The 21,059-nt window shown below is 39.5% G+C and overlaps 2 protein-coding genes across 2 annotated transcripts; one reads left to right on the top strand and one right to left on the bottom strand.

Annotated features, from left to right (window-relative positions):
- Positions 1–832: 832 nt before the first annotated feature.
- On the bottom strand, positions 833–2,829 carry LOC111065738 (UDP-glucosyltransferase 2). Its single transcript, XM_022354113.2, has one exon. It carries the CDS (start codon positions 2,782–2,784, stop codon positions 1,219–1,221), a length of 1,566 nt encoding a protein of 521 aa, XP_022209805.2. The 5' UTR covers positions 2,785–2,829; the 3' UTR covers positions 833–1,218.
- Positions 2,830–16,158: 13,329 nt separating this feature from the next.
- LOC111065751 (probable aconitate hydratase, mitochondrial) lies at positions 16,159–18,899 on the top strand. Its single transcript, XM_022354133.2, has 2 exons — positions 16,159–17,431; positions 17,494–18,899. Exons 1-2 carry the CDS (start codon positions 16,310–16,312, stop codon positions 18,739–18,741), a joined length of 2,370 nt encoding a protein of 789 aa, XP_022209825.2. The 5' UTR covers positions 16,159–16,309; the 3' UTR covers positions 18,742–18,899.
- The last annotated feature ends 2,160 nt before the right edge of the window (positions 18,900–21,059 follow it).

Here is a 21,059-nt window from a genome sequence, read left to right as displayed (position 1 = left end):
TTTAAAGGTGCGTTTTTTAATTGGCAATTAAATTACAAGCTGAGCTGCATCGATTAAGATTAGGAAAATTCATTTATTGAATGGCATTATCAAACAAATTTAATTTTAGAAAATTTGAAAATGGCAAACAAAACAAAATTAGAAATATTAGAAATTAAAGAAATAAAATAGCTATTGCCAAACTAATTAAACAAACAAATTAATAAATAATAATAAAATAACGATAAATAAATAAATAACAATTAAAACAAAAAATAAAAATACAAATTAAAAATGGATTATATAATCATTTAATTCAGATATTTTAAGGCATAAAATGGTTCTAGGAATTATCAAATTCAAACTTTTCAAAAAAAATAATAATAATAAACTAAATAATAATAAAATAAATGACAATAAATAAAATAAAATACAAGTTAAAAATGGATTTTATAATCATTTAATTCAGATATTTTAATATATTTCTATCTTAATATATTTATAGATATACATATGTATTTATTTATATTTATATATTTTAATATTTATATATTTTAATATTTAATATTTTTTAATGCATAAAATGGTTCTAGGAATTATCAAATTCAAAGTTTTCAAAAATAATAATAATAATAAATTAAATAATAATAAAATAAATGACAATAAATAAAATAAAATACAAGTTAAAAATGGATTTTATAATCATTTAATTCAGATATTTTAATATATTTCTATCTTAATATATTTATAGATATACATATGTATTTATTTATATTTATATATTTTAATATTTAATATTTTTTAATGCATAAAATGGTTCTAGGAATTCTCAAATTCAAACTTTCAAAGCTCACTGTGTACCTACATATATTTCCTATGTTGTGTGGGTGCCGCTTTATTTATATGTAGGTCAGCAGCGTATCAGCCATCTCTTATCAAAATCCAAAGAGCACTCGAAAGGTGTTCCCCCAAAAAAAAAAAAAAAATAACACAAAGATTCTCCGGTGCGTGTCACCAATTTTCCATACAAAACAAACAGCAAATAATTGAGCAAAAATGAAATATAATTTCAACTTGATGACAGAGATAACAGAGATAACAGAGCCGCTTCTATATAGCAGTGATAACAGCAGCTACAACACTGATAACAGCTGCTACAACACTGATAACACCAACTAAAACACTGATAAGACTTATAAGAACAAACTAGGTACATTATAGTGGCTACTGTGATCGCTTTTACTGTTTCTTTGGCTTATTGGCATACGGACAGCCTTTGGGTTTGCTGCCCCGCAACAATCTACAAGATAATTTGAGCAACAGTCCGAGAATCAGCAGCGGTACGCCGACGAGCACGAGGAGCGTATCCCAGCTGTGCAGCTGCATGTAGTTGAGATCGCGCGATGCCGCCCGCAAATGCGCTGCACCCTGATGCCTGATGATGTACTCGGTCCACCAAATGGCACGCTCCAACGCAGTCTGCGGCTGATCCCGATACCGTTCGGAGATCTGGGCAGATACCTTGGCATAGCTGGGCTCCGAGATCAGTGTGCGAATGGCTGCCTCGAATTCCGGCTGCCTCAAGTTATTCAAATCGAGACCCAAGCCAAAGCCCATGCGTTGGGCGCGTTCCACATTCAAATGCTGATCGTAGATGACGGGCAGACCGAGTACGGGCTTGCCGAAATACAGGCTCTCAATGGTGCTGAGCAAGCCGCCGTGGGTGATGAACAGCCTGACCTTGGGTTGGGCCAGTATGTCCGGCTGTGGGTACCACTTTTTGATCAGCACATTTGCGGGCTTTCCGGGCAGTTGATCATCTTCGAATTTCCACAGCACACGCTGCTTGAGTTTGGCGAAAGTCTTCAGCAGTATATCGCGTGTCGCCGCCGGTAGATCCTTGCTCCTGACATTCGTACCCATCGAGAAGTAAATGACACCATGCTGCGCACCGTCAATGAACTCCGCGATATCCTCGGGCAGGGGCTGTGGCTGGTGGGCAATATGCAATCCTCCGACCTCAATCATATTGGGCAGATAGGGACGCGGATAGGAGACGGCAAAATGCTGTCCCAGCAGCACCAGCGCAAACGAGTCCAAGACCTCGGCCATCGTTAGCCGTGCACCCGGAAAATACTTGCCATACAAACGATCCATGGCCGGCAGATGCACCAATTGACGGTGCAATTTTTCCACCAAATATTCGTAATGATTCGCGAGTCGCTCGCCAAACGACATTCGATCGGTGCGTGGTGCAATAATCATTGAATTATACGACACTGGCGAGACATTACCCAAGACACTGTCGATCCGGAAATCTGTACCATAGCTTGAAAAGCCCACCAATGTGGCATTGAAATGCTGCGCCAATCCATACAGCGGCGGCGTTTCAATCATTTCGGCCAGCACCACATCGAAGGTTTCGCCCGATCTCAATAGCTTCTGTACACCCGCATCGTCCAGCGTAAAACCAACGATTTTTTCCATGATACGCGTATGTCCATTGAACTCCTGCCACAGATTGGAGGCCGCCAGATCGCTGAACATTTCCTGGGCATACTCCTGCACTTTGGTTGCCTCAATGAAGCGCATATTCGGTGTGGCCTTATTCCTGAATGCATTGATCACCGTCACCTGATGACCGCGTGCCGCCAATCCCTTCAGATAGTTCTCCACAAAGATGTACTGCGAGCGTCCCGGCCAGGGCAGTGTGGCCAAAATTTTGGCACCTTCCGCCTGCGGCAGCGGCAGGCCGCCCAATGCCAACAAAATTGTGCCGACACACAACACAAAAAGTATTCTCATGATGCTGACGCGATGGAACCTCAAGCTAACACACGACTGATTGAGTAGGCAACGCCTAATATAGAGTAGTTCCCTACTATATATGTATATATGACCATAAGCTTTCTGCTGATAGCAAAAGCTTCTCTCCACATAGCAAATACAGCTCCATCATGCTTAGGGTGCGCACAAAAAAATTTGTTAATTCATTCGTGATACCCCGCAAATGGGGGCTTATCTTGGGCTCGGGGGGCTCGGGGGGGCTCGCGGCTCAGCTATATAGTTCCATGCTATAGCCAATGGGTTGCATATCAATAAATTTGGAATCGTATTATATTTTGCTGTCGATCTGTTCTGGGGGGTTTGCTTCAAAAATAATGATAATATTTATTTCACAATTTTTTGGAAATATTTCTAAGCAAACAAAAATTAAAGTTGGCCCAAGATCTTGGCACGGGATGGGGGATGGGATTAGGGGGCGAGATAAATGCTCGGAATTCGACTTGAAAGCGAACGAAGGACGAACGGACGAACGGACGGACGGACGGCGCGCAAGTGCTAGGTAAATTCCCCAAAGTGTGTGCGTGAGAAGTGCAGGCCAAACAAGCGGCGGCGGAGGCAACTAAAAACAAAACGCACAACAGGGAGTACTGTGGGAGAGTGGCAGAAGAAGAAGATGTAGAAGTGGGAGCAGCAATGAACAGAAGGAGCAGAGTGCGAGCAGGAACCAGAGTCAGAGAAGAAACAGAAAGGGAAGCAGTAGAAAAGGAGCTGCCCACTGCAGCTGTCCGCAGTTAGGTGATTGGGGGTGTGGGTGTGGGCGGGGGGTAGGGTATGTCCGTGTGGGAGTGGGGGCGCAGGGGCCAGCGAAGCATAAAAGGCAAAAGCGATGCCTAAGAAAAGAAATTATTTGCTTAAGCGACGGCAAAGGACCTTGTTCGGACTTTTCCGTTTATCCTCGAACAAAACACACACACAAACGCACCCACACAGACACAGACACAAAGAACAACAAGGAATGGAAATAAGGAAACGGAAGGAACAAGTTGAATATGCCAGTTTGGAGAGTTCGAAGCATTTGATACCCTAAGAGTGGAAAAATTAAAATTTAATAAGGGAATAAGGAAAATTCATTGAAATAGAAATCATTATATATTATATTATATAATATTATATAATATTATATTATATTATATTATATTATATTATATTATATTATATTATATTATATTATATTATATTATATTATATTATATTATATTATATTATATTATATTATATTATATTATATTATATTATATTATATTATATTATATTATATTATATTATATTATATTATATTATATTATATTATATTATATTATATTATATTATATTATATTATATTATATTATATTATATTATATTATATTATATTATATTATATTATATTATATTATATTATATTATATTATATTATATTATATTATATTATATTATATTATATTATATTATATTATATTATATTATATTATATTATATTATATTATATTATATTATATTATATTATATTATATTATATTATATTATATTATATTATATTATATTATATTATATTATATTATATTATATTATATTATATTATATTATATTATATTATATTATATTATATTATATTATATTATATTATATTATATTATATTATATTATATTATATTATATTATATTATATTATATTATATTATATTATATTATATTATATTATATTATATTATATTATATTATATTATATTATATTATATTATATTATATTATATTATATTATATTATATTATATTATATTATATTATATTATATTATATTATATTATATTATATTATATTATATTATATTATATTATATTATATTATATTATATTATATTATATTATATTATATTATATTATATTATATTATATTATATTATATTATATTATATTATATTATATTATATTATATTATATTATATTATATTATATTATATTATATTATATTATATTATATTATATTATATTATATTATATTATATTATATTATATTATATTATATTATATTATATTATATTATATTATATTATATTATATTATATTATATTATATTATATTATATTATATTATATTATATTATATTATATTATATTATATTATATTATATTATATTATATTATATTATATTATATTATATTATATTATATAATATTATATTATATTATGTGCTCAGTGCCAGGTCACTCCGAGTCCCAGGCAGCAGCCTTGCCCCATTCATGCTCACGGACCGAAGATCATCCGACAGCACCATAAACTATGATATTTATCTGCATATTTCTATCGCCAGTGCTCCTAATATTTTTGCATACCGTATGCTACCCCTAATACCCCTCTCTGGTAAGTGTATACGACGCACCAAGGCAACTGAGAGGGCAAAAAATATTAAACTTTTATGCACAAAAATTTTTAAGTGTATGTCCGGCGGGAAAAATTGTAACTGTTAATTTATAAATAAGGCAGCGGTGCGGCGCGGCGGCAGCGGCGGCAGAGTTGTTATTGTGGGCTTTTCTGATGGAATGTTGAGTCCGGGGATAACCAACCAACCAACCAACCAGCGGTCCAACGAACCAAACCCCTTTCTTACCCCACCTCCCACCTCTGCCGGCAGTCCTTTTCCTTAACATTCAGGGCTATTTGTTTTCACTTCAATTTATTTGCTTTCTTGCGCACATTTTCACTCCTTAGTCCTTGTTTCCATTTAGTCCTTACCGGTTTTCCTGCTCCCAGCGCCTACTCCACACTGCCTGGCACTCCACTCTTTTTTTTTCTTACGGATTTCCTCTCTCTCTCTCTCTCTCTCTCTCACTCACACTCTCTGGTGGCCTTGTGGCATTTTCTTTAGTGGGGTGTCGCTTTTTCTTTGGTCCCCGGATCGTCTTACAACTTGATTCAATTAAGTTGCCTGATTATTTTAGCCACCAACAACAACAACAACAACAAAAAACAAAACGACAAAAAAAGGAGCGAAAAGAAGGCAGAAAATATTTACCTTTTTGTCAGTTGCTTTTTCTTGTTTTTTTCTTTCTTTCGGTTAGCAATTTTAATTTTTTAATAAAAGGCATGTGCAAGGCTCCACAAGTGTTCCCTTCCCCACCCTCACCGCTATTTTGCGGTTACTTTGCGGGCTTCGCTCTACCCCCCACCGCACCCCCTTAAGGCTGAAAGTCAACAACTGGTCCTTGGGGTTAACAACAAAAAGGTCAAGCAGCAGGCATTTGGGTTGACCTTTCAGCGGAAATCCTAGAGCATGAACGAAAGGAGAGAACTCCTACTCTAAAAATACTCTACTCAAGTGGAGTATGGTGGAAACAACAAAAGAAAAACTGAGCAGCTGGGCCAAGCCAAAAGATGTTATTTAGCCTGGTTACAGCAGATTAACTTCATAACTACAGTGAAAACTCGCCCTGGAAATATGCTAAAGGCTTGCCACTTTTCTCCGGCAGAGGCTTACATTTATGGTTTATTCTTCATCAGATTTTTGGGAGAGAAGCAGCTGCCACATTGGACATTGGACAGGTGCAAATGCAATTTAGTTGCAACAAGCATTTATGGGGGCGGTGGGGGGGCGCACATGCAATAACAGGAATGGCACAAGGAAACACCTGTATGTAGGTGGAACAATTTGCTTTCTACCCCCATAAGCAAAAGAAATCATTTTTCATTTGTTTTCATTTCCGTTTTTATGAAGCATTTTCTGATTTCTGCATAGCAGACCCGTTCACCACTCCGCCCTCGTCTAGCTCTTGCTCACTGCATACATCTAGCTAGCTATCTCTTTTTTTTCTATCCCCTTAGCCCATCTCTTTCGCACTGTGTTACTTTTTGGACATTGGAGAAAAATGTTAAGTGACAGGCGAAAGGCAAAGGCAAAGCCAGCACTGAATACCTGAAAATCTTTCGTCCAGTACCCCATTTAGATTTTCTCCCTCTCTCTATCTCTCTCTCTCTCTCTGTGCAACACACACACACACACACTTTCTGAAACACACACACACTAGCTCTAAAGAATGCCAGTCAACGTTGACAATTGACTTTTATTGCTGTTGACAGGGCCCCAGCAGCAGCAGCAGCAGCAGCAGCCGCAGCAGCCATGCCAGCAGCAAAGAATAGAAAAGCAGAAGGGAAATCAGTGTAGAAAAAAAATAACTGTATAGAAAGTGGAAACTCTGGACGCATTGGGGGAACATTGTCAACTCTTTTTGCAGTTATTACGTTTTGCTTAACATTTCAACTGCAAATTACACTGCCATTGTCTAGAGTTCAGCAGCAGCTTTAGCTTCAGCTTTTAGAGTGGAGTTTTCTTTGGAGTTTTACTTTTCTCTCTCTCTCTCTCCCGCTTTTTCTTCTTTACTTTTTTCGACAAGTTTTTGTAATTTTTTTTCTTTTTCTTGTTGGACTCTTCGAAGGACTCTCTTCCGGTTATGAATGGTGGGCAGGAAGGGGGTGTGCAATTGCATAAGCACAATTTCCGGTTGGAGCTTCTCCTAAGCACAAAAATATCTGCAGCAGCAGCAGCAGCAGCTGGAACAGTACGTAGGAAGTTTTGTGTACTCCTCTCCCTGGGAAATGAATATATAATACGCGTACATTTATGGACAAACTAAATGTTGATTATTCTTTGAAAGGAAATCTTTGTTCGAGTTAGAGACAGAGCGTGGCTTTTCAGGGAAAATACGTTAATATGGCTTTGGTTTACGAAAAACTTTAAAGCGATTTTAGGTAACATTTCAATTTTTAAAAAATAAATAAATAAAATAAATATATAAATAATAAATAAATAAGAAATAATAAATAAATAAATATAAATATAAAAATACATAATAACATATTTTTAAATATTTTCATTAAAATTTATAAGAAAAAATCAATTCTGACATAAGAAAACAATTAAGTGTGAAAATTAAATCAAGTGCCTGAAATAGAATAGAAGACCAAATAAATATAATATTTAATAAATATGAATAAATATAAATAAAAAAATATATAAAATTAAAAATATTCGAATCATTCTTTAGTACACCTGTCCATATATTTATTTATGCAACAGAGCTCGCAATGGTTTCCACGCGTATAATTTCTAAGCATACTAAAACCTTCTGTTAACTTTCTTTAGCCTGAATTTCTAAGAAATTTAAATTTTTTAGATGCTGAAAAAGCTAAAAAAAATTATAAAAGAAGTAGAAATGTAAAGTGAATGTAAACTTCACGTTAATTAAGTGCGTGCGATGCATTCGCCACACTCGAAGGTGGAAGCCGCCACAGAATGGTCTGGCCGCTCTGTCGGACTGCAGACCTTTACCCTGCGGGGTTCAGAGTTCAACAGATTTTTTCCTGTTTCCGTTTTGCTTTTTACGTTGGGGTTTACTCTGGCGTCAAGTTCATATTGTAATCCATCCGGGGAATAATTATTGTGTACACATTATTATAGGGGAGGAGCAGAAAGTAGCAGCCAAAGGACACAGAGAGTGGAGGGAAAGGAAAGCAAAAAAAAAAAACGGAACGCATCGCGGGAAATGAAAGCGAACCAAAAGTAAATGGAGGGACGAATGGATGGGATGGATGAATGGAAATGGTCTATAAATTCTCGGTGCGTTTTTTTTAAGTTAAAGTAAAAAGAAGCGCAACGAAAGATTGGGCAAGTGAAGAATGGTGAAAGGATAGGGAGAATGGAGAATGGCGAAACGCAGGATTGGCATCGGAATTGGATATTTGAAGTGGGTTTTAAGGGAGCGATATTAAAAGATATTTCCTGATTTATGCACCTGCCAGAGTGCCTTTCTTTTCGCTTGGAAATACACAAAAATGAGTGGCTTTTCCTGTACCAATCAACAAGAATTAAAGCCAACAAAGTTGAAGCCTTAAATCCAATTACAGGACTGTCCATCCACTGTCTCTAGAAACTATTATGAACTCTCATGGACTCATTAACCAATTCTGGAGCTATAAAACAGACCTAAAACTTTCCCGTGCCACACACACACAGAGGCTGAGCGGCTGAGAGAGAGAGAGAGCTTAAGCTGCTGGTTTTATGCCACTAAATTGAGTCGTTCTAGGGCATAATTTATGCATTAAAAACATTGCATGCACCGTTTCGAGGCTGCTGCAAATTAAATCTAATTATGTGAGACCGCCCACTCCCCCAAACAACACAAAAAGTGGGGGGGTCTGGAGCTACTGGCTTTTCTTTTTGCCAAACTGACCCGCACAAATGCGTCTATTGACTGAAACAATGCGACGGACAAAAGCGGACGGAAGGCAGTAACTGAGACCCCCCAGACTGGGTACCAGTCGCTCGCTACTGGAGCTGAAAGTGGAGCCAGGATCCAGGCGCTGGAGCTGGTGCTGGACCAGGTGCACTAGTCGGGGCCCTTAATGGAGAACGTCATCGTCATTGAGCGAGGACGGGTGCACCGCGCGTAGTAAGTGAGAAACAAAAGAGCTTAGGGAATATACATATATATATGGGGGATATAAAAGGAAAAGGAAAACACAGAAAGGAAAGCAGATTTTGGCAGAGACGAAACGGAGGATACACTAGCGGCAGCCAGCATTATTCCAAAACGCGATTGTAGGCACTACGATATGTAGAAAAATATGTGTCTGTATATTAATATAGAATTTAGAATTAGTATGGAATATTAAATAATATAGAATTAATATTAAAACTAATTAATTTTGTATAGAAAAGTAATATAGAAAAAAAAATAAAATAAATAGTAAAATAAATTAATAATCAAATAAATAATAATAAATTAAAATATAATAATAATAAACTTTAAATATGTGTCTGTATATAAATATAGAATTTAGAATTAGTATGGAATATTAAATAATATAGAATTAATATTAAAGCTAATTAATTTTGTATAGAAAAGTAATATAGAAAAAAAATTAAATAAATAGTAAAATAAATTAATAATAAAATAAATAATAATAAATTAAAATATAATAGTAATAAACTGTAAATATGTGTCTTGTATATTAATATAGAATTAAGAATAAATATGGAATATTAAATAATATAGAATTAATATTAAAAGTAATTAGTTTACATAGAAAACTAATATAGAAAAATATTAAACTTGAATTTGAATTAATTTTAGTAGCATTTTTCTTCTTTGCAAACAATTTGTCCATAGAAATAGCTGAAGTTTCCTATAGAAAAAAATATTGGTGATTTTTTTATTTGTTTGCGATTAATGTACTTTGCGTTGCAAATATATTTTCTGATAGATATTTTGATCAAAAAATATTATCTACATATGTTTCTTTCTTTATTCACTGCAAACACCTTTCCCTAATCACTATACCCTTTCCCAAATAGGGTATAAATGTACTCTCCATTGCAAAATGTGCAAGCCCTGAGCTCGACTCCAAAGCCTTGCGCCTGAATTGAGCTCATGAATGGTTGGTCCACAATTGGTGGGGCGGGGGGGGCCTGCAAGAGGAGAAGAAAGAGAGGGTCTAGTGGAGAAGAAAAGGCAGTAGTGCAGGCTGCTGGTGCCGAAGGGGGAGCGTAGGTAGGGTGCGCTGAAACAGGGCTAAAGAGCGGTCAACTTATGGCTTAGACGCACGGCAAAAATCCATATTTATATATACATATGTACATATATACCGTGGTGGGGGGACACTCAGGGACTCACTGAAATGGAGACTGGGGGGACTGCAACAGTGAGCAGGGGGGACTGCAAACGGCAGCAGGGGACTGCCTCTGTTAGCTCGGGAGCCCGGAAAATGGTGGTCCCAGTTCTGTCGACTGATATCCCAGGGAGTGGACCCATGGTGGAGGGTGGGGCACTGGTTACTTATGCTTCAATGGGCGCCGCGCTGAAACTCGCCCACACTCCTACCGACCGCCCAACCGCCCGCCCGCTCGCCCGTTATATGTGCCGCAATTGCGGTAAAATATGTTTGCACAAAAGGAAAGGAAATCGCCAAAGCCACGTGTGCAGGAAATAGAGAATTTGTCTGCTTGGCGCTTGGCTAGAAACAAAAGCCCCGGTAACGGGTTCTGTCCCCGGCTGCCACCGCCGTTTGGGAGGTTGCACATATGATGTTCCCGGAAAGCAATTCGACAAGCGGTTCAAAGGTTTTAGCTTTTGTTCGTGGCAAGCATTTCAAACTTGGGGAAACATACTACAAAATATGGAAAGTCGAGCATTTTTCGATTATATTTCTGAATATGGAATTTCTGTCCCAGCAATTTCTGCAACAGTTACAACATTTGGGGGTACAGAAAAACTATTTTTTTCTTTATGCAATTTGCATTTAAATTGAGCTCATATATTATGTATTCCAAAGAAAATCGAGGGAATGCATTTAGTGGCTATTAATAAAAATATTCAACAAAATTCAATGACTTAAAGTTCTGGCAATGTATTTAAATAAACATTATAATAGTTAAATAAATATAATCATTAAATAAATTAACATTATGTAGAATAAGAAATAAATTCACAGCCATTTGGGGCATTTATTTTCTGAAATTCTGCAGTTTCTTTTCGCTTAGAAATTCCTCGCTGGAACAACAACCGTTCTGAAATGTGGCACCCCAAAATATATTTTTTTGTCGCCAGGGGAGGTATGGGGATATTATTGCAATATTGCTGCCAGTGCGCCAAAAACTATGCTATACTTTTGTTAGATGCCAAACTATGGCGGCACTTCCGCTCGCCACACTGCCACTCGGCAGTCGGCAGTGTCTCCTGTCTGCTGCTTCTTCCTTTAGCCATCGTCGTCGTCGTCTGGCTCTATGCTGCTGCTCCTGCTGCTGGACTGGACTTTTGGGAATATTATTGAAAAGTTTTACCGCAAGCTGTGCAGAGGCGGAGGCAGAGGCCGAGCGGCAGAGGCAGATCCAACGAGCCGTCCCAGAACACCAAAAACAACGAACGTATTGTTTCCACTCTCCACACACAAAAAAAACTGCTGGGGAATAATAAAAAAATAAAAAAAAACCATGAGTAGGAGGAGGAGAGGGAAAAGGAAGAAGAAAGCGAGCGAGGATTAAAAATTTTCTGCCATAGTCCAAAAGTTTCAGTTTTGTTGCAACTTTTTTGGCCACCGACACCACAGCAGTGGCACAGTGGCAGCACCAGCAGCCACACCTACTTTTTTGAGGACTTCTTAGACTCCTTTTTTCATACTCTTGTTTCTACTTCTTTTTCTACACCTACTCCTACTTTTACTCGTTGCCCACTCTCCGATCTATGGCTCTTCTACATATGGCCATAGTTCGCCCACACTTTGCTCTCTCCCACTTAACACCCTTCTCTCTCACTCTCTCTCTCTGCGGGCACTACATACATTTTCACAGCAATTTTCGAGGCATACGCTGCCCAATCAGACAACAAGTCACTAAAGCGGCGCATAAGGAGGCAGCAGCCGAAAAAGTTAGCCGGCAAATGGGGGGGACATATTTAGTGCAAAATCTGGGCAGTACGTTAGGAATACGTGCGAAATGATTTCGATTGGAGAGAAGGGTGTTATAGGCAGGAGAAGGATTAAGATTGCAAAGAGAAATTTAAATTGAGTAATTAAATAATTAAATTATTTAATGATTTATGAAACAATGCCAGAGGGTTATATGCTAAAAATTATAAAGATTTCAGTACAGATTTCTGGGCAGTACGTTAGGAATACGTGCGAAATGATTTCGATTGGAGAGAAGGGTGTTATAGGCAGGAGATGGATTAAGATTGCAAAGAGATATTTAAATTGAGTAATTAAATAATTAAATTATTTAATGATTTATGAAACAATGCTAGAGGGTTATATGCTCAAAATTATAAAGATTTTAGTTTTATTGTTTAAGAAATTACTTATTCAATTTTATTATTATTTGAGTAATTAAAATGTTTCTTTATGTATCATGGGTTAGCTCAAAATTCTTGTTTTAAATGGTTTCCTTTAGGCAGAATTATAAATTTATATGTATAATATGTAGGGCTAGGATAAAGCAGTAAAATATCCATAAATGTGGAAGATGATAAAATCAGGAAAAACAACCTTGATTTGAACCAAATTCCTTTTCAAAATAAAGTCCATTCGGTCTTTCTTCTACTAATGATATAGTTCCGCTCTCTTGTGTAGTTTTTATATGAATAAAAAAAATTCTAATGGAAAAGAAATAATGATAAAGAGAGGAAAAAATTAACTTAAAGACGCTGTAATATGCAGTTCTATTGAATTGGTCTTCTAAGAGGCATTCCAGAGATATTCAAATTCAAATATATTACGTAAATTTTTAGTTTGATTTTATTTTACTTCTAAACAACTTTTGCTGCAAGTTGTCTAGCATTAACTTAAACATAGTTAGTATAAATCCAAGCAAACACTTCATTCCCACAGAGATTATTGTGTGTGTGTGTGTGTGTTACCCAATCAGATTTTGCAGCAATCCCCTGCCGCTTATGCCCAGCACAAGTAACAGCCAGGTGCTTTGCTGCTTACACTTTTTACACGTAATTCGTATTTGTGCCGCTGGCTGTGGGTGTCGCTGGGCAATAAGTTTTCCATTATTTATGGGAAAAGTTCTATGAGAGTGGAGCAGCTCTCGCTTCCTAGCGCAATAATTTAAACGCCAAAAGCGAATGAGAGTCCAAATCCGAATTCGAATTCGAATCCGATACCCCCCCCCCCCCCCCCCCCCCCCAGCACAACTTGAGCTCAAGGCCATGCCACGCAAATATATTTAAGCTAATTGCATTTTTTTTTTCTCGCGCTGTCTTTGATAGATATATATGTAGATAGTAGATACATATGTGGATAGCGAATGAGTGGATGACCAATCGAATATTCCAATGTGGCAAATGACAGCGCACAAAATGTGTGTGTTTTTGGGCGATGAAATTTGCACAACCTTGACTACTGGTGGCACATACCACCTCATACTCAACGCAACCCACCCAAAAAAAAAAACACACACAAAACCAGAACAGGCATCAAATCCATCAATTATACAGAATCATAATCAACGTTTGCTTTGGACCAAAAAACCTACAACTAGAACACTCCTCGGCTAAAGTGTAGGAAAAGTTGTTGTGTGGTTTTTGGGCCCCCCAAGTAGTTGCCAATCAATTTTTGGCCTTCCCAAATACCAAAGAGAGAGGGAGAGGTAGAGAGTAAGGAAATAGAGAGCTACTACCATCAACCATCGAACATCAGCAGTCTCTGGATGGTTCAATGGAATTCAATTGAATGTGGTGTGCGGCGGCCAACTACCGTTTGGTGCCATGTCCGTTTGTTCATTGTCCCACAATGCATTGTTCTGTGGAGGGGGAGAGAGAGACAGAGAGAGAGAGACAGGTCCTGCACTTGCAGCTCATCCTCATCCTAGTATATCGTCGTCCATTATGACACGCTGCCAGCGCTGGCAAACACAATCACAGGATGCAGGGGAGTCCTTTTGCCTTTGCCTCACTTGCAGCAGTTGACACTTTTGTAGCCGTTGCACCCAACCCGGTATGTGCTCTATCCTCTGTGTGTGTGTGTGTGTGTGTGTGTCCTTGTGTCTCCACACACACACACACAAAGTGAACGACGCGTTGTCCTTCTGTTTGTCACTTGCCCAGTTTGCTGCTGCTGCTAGTCCGTCAGTTTGGCCGATGGCCTATGCCCATCGATGGGTTCCACCAGGTCTCGGTCTCTGATTCAGTTGCAACATCAATTCCGTTGACATTTGTGTGTGTGTGTGTGTGTGTGTGTCCCTGCCATGAACCCTCCTCATACTGCATCACACTCTCACACTCTTTCAAATACGCATGGATGGCAGCATGTCCTCTCCTGGCCAAAAGGATCTGAGGTTATTACAATTAATGGCATAGATTAAGGTTGTAATGGCATTTCAATACAATTATTGGCTCCTACCTTACACTTTCACTATAATTTAGAACCGTTTGCTGTACGTTAAGATACAGTGAGAAATGGCAGAGATTTTTGGTTTAAAGATATGGTAATTGAATATAGAATGCAAAATAAAATAGAAACAGCTGGAAAATGGCACTGCAGTGCCTAAAATTCAAATTCGTTTGAAGAATATTGTATTTTTTTTTTGTATTGAATTTGTATAGCCATATAGAACTACATATTTTGCTCATAAGATTATTTCTTCCAAAATTATACATTTTATTTATGTATTTTATTATTAATGCTTATTTAAGACAACTTTATGTAAGCTATGGGAAAAATAAAACAAAAATTTGGATAATTTGGGAAACAATTGGTTGACCGAAAACATTGTTATTGAATATATGTACATATTTAATTAACTTTGGGTATGAAATTTCTAAATTAAAGTGTTTTCAATTATCTGAAATAATTTTGTATTAACATTTATCATCGGTTTCTTAATAAAGGCTTTTGGAGTTAATGGAATGAAAGTGAAATCTAAAACAAAGCAAAGTAAAGTCCCGTTAGGAATACATACAAAATTTCATCGAAACAATCCTTAAAAATGGCTCTGCTGTTTAGTGGGTCAATATTAATGCATAGGTCACCAAAAACATTGGGGAAAAGGTGTGCCGAGGACTTATAGACATCATTAAGAATGAATGTGGCAAAAAAAATTCTATTTTATTTTTTAGCTGTAATAATCAAATATTAATTGAAGAACCTAAAGACTGTGCGTAAAAAAGTGACTTTTTTGCTTTAGTTAATTTTTATAAGGATACCATAGTAGAAAATGTAAATATTTTTTGTGAACGGATAGTAGATTTGTTGATCTTTGATATAAAATTAACTTTTTCTGTTTATCTTAACCGTACGCCGAGTTATAGGGGTTTAAACTAGAGTGACAAGGGTGTCCGAATAATATGTGTGCCTACTGTATCTCCTACGCATTCCCGTATTTGCTGAGAGCGCGAGGGCTGAGAGCTCAAGGACTGAGAGTCGTTGCTGAGAGCGATAGAGATAAGCAATTGCAAGTGTGAGTGTGGGTGTACGCAACGCACTGCTTGTGCAGAGAAATGACGACACGTTCGATCGTGTCCATGGGACACGGAACTGCGCTCTGTACATTGTGGTTGCTGCCGAGAGAGAGAGCACATGTAATATATGATGAAAGAGAGCAAGCTCTTGGCTTGAAATTAAGTGGGAGAGCTTGTGACTCATTACTGCGCTCGCTGCAAAAAGTACAGAATATTACAGAATGTTGAAATTCTTATTTCTTCTACACATAAAACAGACTTTAAATTCATTTCCGATTTTACACATTTTTTGTTTTGTTTTCAATTGCATTTAAAATTCAAATCTTGTTTGCCTCTCCACAACTTTCACTTCACACAAAATTCGATACAGAGTATTTCTTTTCTCAAAAACAACCAAAACAAAGTTCACCCAGTATTTAACTGTTGTTTTCCGACAAGACAAGGCTTGAAAATTGAAATGCCCTAAAATTCATTTATTCCAAACACTCACACACAATCACAAGTAATACATCCCAAACAGTTCTGAATAATACTTTCCAGCCAAAATTGTGTAAGAATGATCAAAAAACCACAACTATGCCGCTATCTGATGGCCAGGCGTTTCCATTTGACCACAAATCCCATTTGGCAGAAGGTGCCAATGTCCAAATTCGAGAAGAATGACTTTTTGCCCTACGAGAAGCTGGCGAATACCTTAAGTTGCGTCAAGTCACGCCTCAAGCGACCGCTGACACTCTCCGAGAAGGTGCTCTACTCCCATTTGGATGAGCCGGACACGCAGGACATAAAGCGCGGTGAGTCGTATCTGCGGCTGCGTCCCGATCGCGTGGCCATGCAGGATGCCACCGCACAGATGGCCCTGCTGCAGTTTATATCGTCCGGCCTGGAGAAGGTGGCCGTTCCCTCAACGGTGCACTGTGATCATTTGATTGAGGCCCAGGTCTGCGGCATTGAGGATCTGGCCCGCGCCAAGGACATGCACAAGGAGGTGTACGACTTTCTGGGCAGCACTTGCGCCAAGTATGGCCTGGGCTTCTGGAAGCCCGGCAGCGGCATCATTCATCAGATCATACTGGAGAACTATGCCTTCCCGGGTCTCCTGATGATCGGCACAGACTCACACACGCCCAATGGCGGGGGTTTGGGTGGCCTGTGTATTGGCGTGGGCGGTGCCGATGCCGTCGATGTGATGGCCAATATTCCGTGGGAGCTCAAGTGCCCCAAGGTGATTGGGTGCAATCTTACGGGCAAAATCAGTGGCTGGACATCGCCCAAGGATGTCATCCTGAAGATGGCCGAAATCCTGACAGTCAAAGGTGGCACGGGCGCCATCATTGAGTACCATGGCAGTGGCGTGGAGTCCATTTCGTGCACTGGTATGGCCACCATTTGCAACATGGGTGCGGAAATTGGTGCCACCACATCGCTCTTTCCGTTCAATCAGCGAATGGAGAAATATCTGTGTGCCACGGGCAGGGGCGACATAGCTGAGCTGGCGCAAAAGTTCCAGAAGGAACTGCTAACGGCAGACAAGGATTGCAAGTACGATCAACTGATCGAAATCAATCTGGATACCCTGGAGCCCCTGGTGAATGGACCCTTTACACCGGATCTGGCACATCCCATTAGCAAGTTTGGCGAGAACTCTAAAAAGAATGGATATCCAATGGATATTAAGGTGGGGTTTTTTCCCGTTTATTTAAGGCATATTTAATTTAATGTTTTTACCCCCACTCAAAGGTTGGCTTGATTGGCTCCTGCACCAATTCCTCGTACGAGGACATGGGCCGCTGTGCCAACATTGCCAAGGATGCCCTCAGTCATGGCCTCAAATCGAATATACCCTTCAATGTGACACCCGGATCCGAGCAGATTCGTGCCACCATCGAACGGGATGGCATGTTTGAAGTTTTCGAACAATTCGGTGGCACTGTGCTGGCCAATGCCTGTGGCCCGTGCATCGGGCAGTGGGATCGCAAGGATGTGAAGATGGGCGAGAAGAACACCATTGTCACGTCGTACAATCGCAACTTTACAGGGCGCAATGATGCGAATCCTGCCACGCATTGCTTTGTGACCAGCCCCGAGATGGTCACCGCGCTCTCCATTTGCGGACGCCTCGACTTTAATCCCCTTGAAGATGAACTGGAAGGCGCCGATGGAAAGAAATTCAAGCTGAAGCCACCGCATGGCGAGGAGCTGCCGGCCAAGGGTTTCGATCCGGGACAGGACACCTATACGGCGCCACCGGCCAAAAGGGATGATGTCAAGGTGGCCGTTGATCCCAAGTCGGAGCGTTTGCAGGTCCTGGAGCCGTTTGAGAAGTGGGATGGCAAGGATTACGTCGATCTCACGGTACTCATCAAAATCAAAGGGAAATGCACCACCGATCACATCTCGGCGGCGGGGCCTTGGCTCAAGTATCGCGGACATTTGGACAATATATCGAACAACCTGTTCATTGGCGCCATCAATGCGGAGAACAACGAGATGAACAAGCTGAAGAATCAGCGTTCGGGCGAGTACGCAGCCGTTCCGGCTGTGGCGCGCGACTACAAGGCCAACAAATTGAAGTGGGTGGCTGTGGGCGAGGAGAACTACGGCGAGGGCTCGTCGCGGGAGCATGCCGCCCTGGAGCCACGCCACCTGGGCGGTGTGGCAATCATTGTCAAGTCGTTTGCCCGCATCCACGAGACGAATCTCAAGAAGCAGGGCATGCTGGCCCTCACCTTCGCCAATGCCAGCGACTACGACAAGGTGAAGCCCGACAGCAAGATTTCGCTGCTAAATCTCAAGGATCTGACACCCGGCAAGCCCGTCGACTGTGAGATCAAGAATGGTGGCAGCTCCGACAAGATTCAGTTGAATCATTCGTTCAACGAGCTGCAGATCAAGTGGTTCCAGGCTGGCAGTGCCCTGAACCTGATGAAGGAGCTGGCCTCTGGTGGCGGCAAGGGCGCTGACAAGCCCAAGGAACCAAAGAAGTAGTGTTGCTCAATCCTTCTGTTAGTTTTTTTATCAACCGACAAGTTTCAATACACAGACATTATATATTAATCCAATAAACCATGGAAAAATGTTCGTAAGCAAAAAAAATAGATTTTCTCCTCCACCCTGACAAATAAAAATACAAAACCAACTTTAAACGAGAAGGAACGTGTGAGTCGCTTCTGGGGACGCGACTCTACTTATACCCGTACTCAGTCAGTATATACATTTTTGAGCTTATGATTTTTAAGAATTTTAGAAAAAAAAAAAATTTTACATTTTACATTTTTTTGCTACATATGCTATCTACATCTACATATACAATGTATATTCTACATCTTACATGTAGATTGTACATGTTCCAATTAGATTCTACATCTCCTCCGCTAGGGGTTGCTCGCGCACTGAACGCGGCAGAATGTGCGAGCGAGAAGGAAAATTAGATGCGTTGTCGTTGGCGGGCGGGGGGAAGGGTTTTTATGATCCGATCTGATTCAAATTCGGCAATCTGGTAGATATGGGCATTCTCTACGATACTGCGTTTTTAGTTTTATCGTATCTTTAAAACTGTGCCTGCCACAGATTTTCGTCCTTTGTGTGGGCGGAAGGGGGCGGGGCGAAATTTTGAAATACACTTGTAGCAGTGTGATATCACATGAGTCTGGAAACCAAATTTGGTTTCTCTAGCTCTTATAGTCTCTGAGATCCAGGCGCTCATCAAGACGGACGGACGGACAGACGGACAGACGGACAGACGGACAGACGGACGGACAGACGGACATGGCTATATCGACTCGGCTATTGATGCTGATCAAGAATATATATACTTTATGGGGTCGGAAACGTTTCCTTCTCTGCGTTGCACACATCCACTTTTACCACAAATCTAATATACCCCTTAACTCTTTTTTGAGTACGGGTATAAAAATAAATAAAAGGCAACAATAAATAATACATAAGCAAAAGATCTACAGTGTAGATTCTACACTGAAAAAAACATAAAAGTACTCTCTCTTGAAATCTGTAAATAGCAAAGCAAAACCATCAATTGACTCACCTTTTCATTATTATTTCGTCAACGATTATTGCTCTCTCTCGCTCTGTTCATTTATCCATCTTGCATTTGTGTCTGTCCATAGTCTTGTACCGTTATTTTTTCTCGGTATTTTTTGTTCCTTTTACATGCATAAGAGACGGCACGACGATTTCGAGATTGCGACGAACGAAAGAGACGACAAATGGATAGACTTAGTACTCGCACTTGTCACTTATCGCTGGATGCATTGCACTCACACAACTTTCATATTTATACACTGCTTTTTGCTTTTTTACTCCGATCTGCTCTGCTTTTATGTTGCTCTTCTTTTCTGCTCTCAAGACCTCATGTGAACAAAAAAAAAAATCGGACACCTCGTGGCTTGATGGGTGCTCCGATGATTTTCGCACATACAAAAATAATAACTGCATTCAATCTCTTTACTTTTTGCACTTCACTTCATAAATTGCCGCCTTTCTCCCTCGCCGATATGCCATTTTGACTCGTGGACCGCCTCCGCAATTAATTACGCACTTTTTCTTACACTATTTTTTTGCCACAACACTACACTACACTACACTTCACTTCATATTGCCGCCTTTTTCCCTCGCCGATCTGCCTTTTGAGTGCCATTTTGCCTCGTGAAACGCCTCTGCTCTGGATTACACTAAACACTACTTTTGGCCCATTTTCAAAGATTATTCACAAATACGCGACACTTTCCATTTGATTTGCCGAATATTCCCGTTTTTCGCGGACCGAAACGCGGAGCTGACCTTCAAGCAGGTCTGGCATAGAAAAAACTGTGAGCGCGATGCAGATGCGTAGTTAGCTTGGCACACGCACGTTCCTTCGACGCTCTCTTTATGCTTGCTCGCACTTGTTGCTCTCTCACACTCTCCCACGCTCTGCTCCTCTTCATCGCGCTCTCCTACTTTAAAGCGAGATCGAAGGTGGACATGTGGAGTGAGAGGGCGAGCGAGAGGAAGCTTAAAGTGCCTCTCTTTCAGCTTCTCTCTGCAATTGCAACGGCTCGTGTTCTACACGAATGTTCTGGCGAAAGTTTCGGTTGCTCGTCTCCCTGCCTCTCTCTTTCTTTCCTACAGCAAAAGAGGTGATCGACTCCTGCTGCTGTTTTCGTCTGCCTCTCTGACTTAAAATGAAAACGAAAGTGTTTGGCTGTTGGTGGAAGCGAGTGGAGATACCATGGAGAGTGCATGGTATGGTTGCAGGCACTGTAAAATTTAAATAAAATTTAACATGTTCCACAAGTAGCAAATGT

This window comes from Drosophila obscura, unplaced genomic scaffold (assembly GCF_018151105.1).
Source record: "Drosophila obscura isolate BZ-5 IFL unplaced genomic scaffold, ASM1815110v1 contig_4, whole genome shotgun sequence".
Taxonomy (NCBI): domain Eukaryota; kingdom Metazoa; phylum Arthropoda; class Insecta; order Diptera; family Drosophilidae; genus Drosophila; species Drosophila obscura.
This window is presented reverse-complemented; position numbering and strand designations above follow the sequence as displayed.